Genomic DNA, 6,603 nt, shown 5'->3' with positions numbered 1-6,603 from the left:
TCCTTTTTCTGTGTTTGTTACATTGGGGTGGATTGAATGTTCCAACCTGAGAAATGTGTATGCGTGTGTATGTGCATTTGGGTTTCAGTTGACGTATGGCTTATCTGTCCGCATCTAGGAGCAAGTTTATTTCAGTATCTGACAGGGCTCCTTGTTTATTTATATATATTTTTTTGTATGTATGCATTTCCTAATGTTCTCAAAAAGATAGATCTTATTTTTATATGTACATTGTTGCGAATTTTTGTAAGTATTTTATACTTTTTATTATTGTTTTCTGCAAAAAACGAGAGTATTATGTAAATATAGTTCTCTAGAAACAGCTGTGTGGTGTTTTTACATGCTGTGGTGATGATCTTCTGAGACTGTCTCATTCTGTTTACATTGGATGCGTTAAGAAAAAGAGTTTGCCAAGTACAAGACAACTGTGAAATTTGCTTGGCAGCAGATCAGTTTGCTGCAGTAATAATTACTATATAACCTTCAGTCACTAATAATTCGAGCCAGACAATAGCTAACGGGTGCTTCCTCATCTTCTATGCCCTTCCTGCAGACACTATAAATCAGTTGAAGTCCTCCATTTTGAGGGAAATATCAATTCTTTAAATACCTTCAGCAGAATTAATGAGTGAGGAGAGAAATTTTTTCTAGAGCAAGCATGCACAGTTGCTTCCCACATTTCTTACTGTGGCTTGTGATGTCATAAATTCACCAACACCCCAGAAAACAGTCTAACAAATAAGGAAAATGAACATTTACCAACTTAAGAAGACAATAAATGAACAATTGGTAAAAATTAAAACCTTTGTGTAAAACATAGTCTTAGTTGCAAAACAGAAAAGCAATCAAGTTCTAATCCCGACAGTGCCACAGCCATCTGTGGCTGGGAGCCAAGGGGTGAAATTGGTCATACTCTCTGGGCAGGAGGGATTTTGTACTCTGTCTCCCCTGTCAGTCACAGTGACTCTTGCCAATCACAGGTGTCCATGAGCTCATGTATGTGGAAGAGGGCAGATATCAAGCAAAAGTTCAAAAGAATATGATAGGTTGGCTTCACGTGTCTGGGACGAAGCACGTTAGCCCTCACACTTCCTGGGGTGGCAGCTGTCATGTGATAGGGACACGCTGGCGGGTGAGTGGAAATGCTCAGGTGACCAAATTAGGGAAGACATGGGGTAAAACATATATGATAGTTAGTTGAACTACAGGGTGTCCCAGAAGTCTCCATACATAGGGGACTTTGTATGCCAGCACCATGTCAGTTGTGCCTTCGTCAGTGAATGTTCATGGACGTCCACTTCTCGGTTGACGGCAAATGTAGTCGAGCATCAGGACATCAATAATTGATGTTAGTAAATGATCCCTCAGTGAGTAAAGATGTATTATTTGATGTGTTCTTTCTTGGTTCTCACATCCTTTCATTTCGGTCACAGTAAAAGCTAATATTCCAGGAAAGACAAGACAGTGCAATTTAAGAAATGAGAATTGTGCCATAGACAGTGTAACAAGCTGAATCTTTTAAGAAGTAATTCAGCTTTTTTCAACCAAAGCTCTATTTACATCTGTAGCTTCAGCGTTTCCCTCTAACTAGAAAACAAAAAAACCTGATTCATCAAAACACTTACAATGGCAGTCTAAGTTGAATTTTCAATACTCACTGGTCACTTTATTAGGAACACTAAACTATTACTGGGTAGGACTTCCTTTGTTCTCAGAGCAACCTCAATTCTTCATGACATGGATTCCACAAGATGTTGGAGATTCCGGTCCATGTTGAAATTTTCTGCAGTTCACAACTTCACGTTCACAATTTCTGCAGATTTGTCAGTTGCACATTCATGTTGTCAATCTCCCACAACCCAGTGGTGCTCTGCTGGATTCAGAACTGGTGACTGGGGGAGGCCACTGCAGTACACTGACTTCACTGTCTTGTTCAAGGAACCCATTTGAGACGACTCATGCTTTGTGACCTGGAGCATTATAATGCTAGAAGTAGGGGATGCGCATGGTCAGCAACAATACAGCCAAATAGGCTGCAGTATTCAAGCAATGCTCAACTGGTATTAAGTGAGCCTAGTGTGCGTCAAGAAAACATTCAGAATCAGAATCAAGCTTTAATGGTTAAGGATGCTTTGGTTACACTGTAGCTCACAGAATAGAAAAGTGACAGTAAACATTAGTACAATAGGACACCTTCTTAGCTGAAGTCAACTGTCCACACAACCACCTTCCTAGTTCTGGAGGTGTGTAGATCCAGCAGGGTGGGCAGCTTTACACTGATGGTCTTTTCTGCAGACCTGATGATGCGCTGCAGTTGCGCTGTGAATGTCATGTTTGGTGGCTGAGCTGCACCAGACTGTGATGGAGCTGGTGATGACTCTGATGGCTGTGTAGAACTGCACCATCAGCTCCTCAGATAGGTGGAACTTCTTCAGCTGTTTTAGGAAGTACATCCTCTACTGGGCTCTCTTACTGATGGAGCTGATATTACTTTCCCACTTCATGTCCCTGGTGATTGTAGTTCCCAGGGACCTAAAGGAGTGTTTCCACCTACAGAACTGCTGCTCAGTGGATATATTTTGTTTTTCACATCATTCTGTGTAAAGCTCATTAAACTCTGTAGACCGTTGTGCTGATCTCCCAGGAGAGTTGCAGTTTCTAAAATACTCAAACCAGCCTGTCTGGCACCAACAACCATACCACGGTCAAAGTCACTGAAATCACATTTTCTCCATTCTGATGTTTGATGTGAATGTTAGCTAAAGCTCTTGACTTGCATCTTTGTGATTTTATGAATTGTCATGCTGCCACATGATTGGCTGATTCGATAATTGCGTGAATGAGCAGGTATACTGATGTTCCTATTAAACTGGTGGGTGAGTGTATTCAAGGCACTTTTTTAATGGAAAAGTAGTCCTGCTTCTGAAAGGAAAGCATGCATATAGTGCATATAGTGCTTAATTTATATATAGCTTCAATCTAAGAATTCATGAAGGCACTCTACAAAAATGTGGTTTGCTTAAACATCTATTAACTGCTCATGGACTTTTAATGTAAATGACTTTTACTTTGTGTTCTCAGTACATGGAATTGTGCAGACTTTTCTGTGGTAATCATACCAAATGCTACAGATTTGGTGGATAGAGATTAGGCAGAAAAATGCTGGAATATTCTCTTATCTTTCCATTTATTAATCAGATGTGCTTATCTTATAGAAAAACATATCCTTTAATAATCGTTTCCCAAACAACTAATGAACTTGTGCATGCAAACCTCTGTAGGAGGCACTTCCTCTTCAGTACAGGTATGAGTGGGTGTGTGTTCATGCAAGCTTACAGCTTGAGCTGGACCCTGCTCTTTGACCTACATGTGGATGAGCTAGTGTATTACTAGGAAGGGCAGTGTAGATGATATGAATGTTGATCTGGGCTCCTGTGCATTTCTTCTGAACTATGCTTGACCAGGTGGTGTGTGTTGCCGCTGTTACAGTGCTTGGAGTGCTGGAGCAAGGTAGGAAAAACTCCGATGACAATTTGAATATTGACTATTTGTTGTACGGGTTATTTTTAACATGGTGTGACCAGGAATGAAACATCCAGAAGTGCTATTATATATTAAAATGAATGCTACACGGAGAAATCGAATGAATTAGATCATTGTGGCCACAGGAACTAAGCATGGAGATGATCGATAATATTACACTTAAGTCTTGAGACACAAAAGACTTGAAAAAACTCTCAGCACTCAGAAAAACAAAACTCAACCTTGTACCTAGAAAGTTGCAGGTAGTGTATTAACTAATTAAAGGTACATGAGTGGTCCTTGAGATTCAATTATGTAGCTTAAATTATATTTAAAGGTACTCTAAATTCACATTACCATGTAAAAGATGCACACAAAAGAAAAAAAGATGTACTCTTGAGGGTACAACCCCTGAAACAAAGAAAAGTACTTTTTTTAAGCAGTTTGTGGCTTTAAAATATAATATAACTCATGACTAATATTAATTTGTGTCTATGCCTTACACAAAAAAACAACCAGCATGCCACCTCCTGGCTCTTTAAAAACAGCTTTACAACATTTTTGACAAGAAACACAAAGATACTTGAATGTGGTTTGAATGTTTTTGTGATGCATATACAAAAACCTGCTACTGTTAGTAGCCTATGAATGAAGTCTTTATTACCATTTCTGTCTCTGTCAGCGTACTTCTCCCTGCAGGTGATCTACGCTCGGCGGAAATACTCCGTCCCCCCTCCGGCCACCACGGGACACCCTGATTTTGAGAGGGTCTTCAGAGCACAGTTAGTGTTTTCACACACGTATCAGTCCTTGTGAGGACTTCCCATTGACGTAATTATTAATGCGTAATGTGTACACCAAATTTCGACTCTCAACCTCAGCCTCAGTAGCCAAAAAGAAACCTTTTGGCTCAAGTAAAAACTGCCAGATTTTGGAGAACAAATGCAGTTTTCCTTGTGGTGACCACCCAAGGCCAAAACTACTAGACATTCCTGTCCTTGTGGTTGCATTTGGTCCCCACCAAGTCATAAAATATGCCCACACACACACACACACACCCCTTACTGCAAGCATAAGTTAATGATGTGCTGATTTGCATGTGTTTTGTGATATCATCGTCTTGCCATGACTTTGCATTAATAATGTGCTTAACAGGTGTGTTGAATTGTCTTAAGTTCTGAATGCTTTTCATGTTTTACTTGTAGAGCAAATTGTTCTGAATATTTCCCCTTATTCGTGATTACACTTTGGGTGGCTGGAATTTTCTTTAGCCAAGGTAAGCAACCTAAATAGACGAGACAGAAGGGAAAAAGCTGTAATTATGCATCATGTCACAACATAACATGGCGTCTTGTATTTGCATGAACACAATAACTTGTGTGTGATATGTGAAATGCAAAATAGGTTACTGCACTAATACGTCAGTGTACACCACTGAGTGGCTTACAGGAAGTCTAATTAGTTGCAGATACTGTGCACTGATGAGAAGTTACAGTAAAATGCAGGAAGGAAACAGTTTTGTTGATCATCCCTGCAGTTTTTATATCATTTTGGGAAGCTTTACATCTTAATGGACTCTTCACTCTCAGAAATAAAGGTACTAAACTGTACTTTTCCTTATTGCCTGCGTGGTACCATCAAGGGTACATCTTTTGTGTCTTTAGTATACCTAGAAAAGAGAATACAGTATACCTTTAAAAATAATTTAAGGTGAGTAATTGGACATTGGAATCAAAGGTGCCACTTAAAGCACAATTAAGGCTAATTAATGGTGCACCACATGCACAAACGACAAGGAAAAGTACAGTTTGGTACATTTATTTCTGCGAGTGTTTAATGATTAATGAAGCATTTAATGGTTATTTACATACTGAGCGTGATCTTTATTTTTAAACTCTTCTAACACCTCTAGCTGTGTCTGCATTTCTTGGGTTCCTGTACATTTATGGACGATATCAGTACTTCCACAGATATGCAGAGTCTGCACAGGGAAGGTACAAGATTATAGTCCTCTGTTGATATTATGTATTTATTTTGTGTTGGTATGAAATTTCCCACAATGGCTGTACCCCCCCCCCCCCCCCCCCCCCCCCCCTCTCTCTCTCTCTCTCTCTCTCTCTCTCTCTCTCTCTCTCTCTGTCTCTCTCAGACTGGCCCCTCTGTACTTCACAGCGAAGGTGCAGTGGGGGCTGATCGCCCTGTCGGCCCTCGGCGTGCTCTGCTCTATGAGTCGCCTGTATTTGGGTGTGGATCTGTTCAGCTCTCTGTGTGAGGTGCTCGGCCTGAATCAGCTCGAGTGAATGCAGGAATGGGAAAACTCATTTCACCTTCGCCTCCTTTAGTGAAAGCCTGACATCAGCAACGTTAGTTTAGAAACCACTGGCTCCAATAAGCTGAATACACTGAATCTACAATTTTGTTTTAAGATCTTTTCACAGCTCTCCTTAATTACTTTCTTTATGAGGTGTATAAGAATTTATTGTGAGAGAGAAATTTAATAAAGAGTTTAATATGCCTTGGGGCTTTTGATTTTTTTTTTTTTAACCCATCAGACCTGATTTTTTATATTGTTTTCTATCATATTGTTCTTGCATTAGTTTGTCAGTTTAAGTAATGAATAAAACACTTGGGGTGTGATGTTATAGGAAAATAATCAGTGAAAGGGTGTAGTCATGAAGCCCAACAAGAACTGGAATTACAAACTGAAAATTGATTATTTTCCTAAAACAGCTTGTCCTGAAGTGTTTTTTCTGTCTTACACCAAAGCTACTGATTTTTTATTTATTAAAGAGTGACATGTCATACTTTTCCACTTATCGCTTACACTATAGCAGAAATAAACTCTTGTTCCCTCATCAGCCTCTTTATTTCACTTTCATCAAGTTAATAAGATGAAAAACTCCTTGTGATGTTACCAAGAAACCCCAGAAACCCACTGTCCTGAAGACTTTCCACTGTCAGGAAGCTTAAAGTTACAGTTTTACCTGTGATGCTTAAAGTACTGACACTGCAAACTCCTTTCATAAATGTTAAAAAAGGTCTACTTACAGAAAACTTTGCAACGATTGCACATTTTTTAAT

The 6,603-nt window shown here is 39.5% G+C and overlaps 1 protein-coding gene across 1 annotated transcript; it reads left to right on the top strand.

Annotated features, from left to right (window-relative positions):
- The first annotated feature begins 105 nt into the window (after positions 1-105).
- On the top strand, positions 106-6,377 carry ltc4s (leukotriene C4 synthase). The gene is made up of 5 exons (XM_026940771.3): positions 106-3,510; positions 4,205-4,304; positions 4,728-4,798; positions 5,435-5,516; positions 5,672-6,377. The coding sequence occupies exons 1-5, from the start codon at positions 3,453-3,455 to the stop codon at positions 5,820-5,822; spliced, it is 462 nt and encodes a 153-aa protein (XP_026796572.1). The 5' UTR covers positions 106-3,452; the 3' UTR covers positions 5,823-6,377.
- The last annotated feature ends 226 nt before the right edge of the window (positions 6,378-6,603 follow it).

This window comes from Pangasianodon hypophthalmus, chromosome 7, assembly GCF_027358585.1.
Source record: "Pangasianodon hypophthalmus isolate fPanHyp1 chromosome 7, fPanHyp1.pri, whole genome shotgun sequence".
Classification (NCBI taxonomy): domain Eukaryota; kingdom Metazoa; phylum Chordata; class Actinopteri; order Siluriformes; family Pangasiidae; genus Pangasianodon; species Pangasianodon hypophthalmus.
The sequence above is the reverse complement of the archived record's forward strand: the minus strand, read 5'-3'. Positions and strand labels throughout refer to the sequence as shown.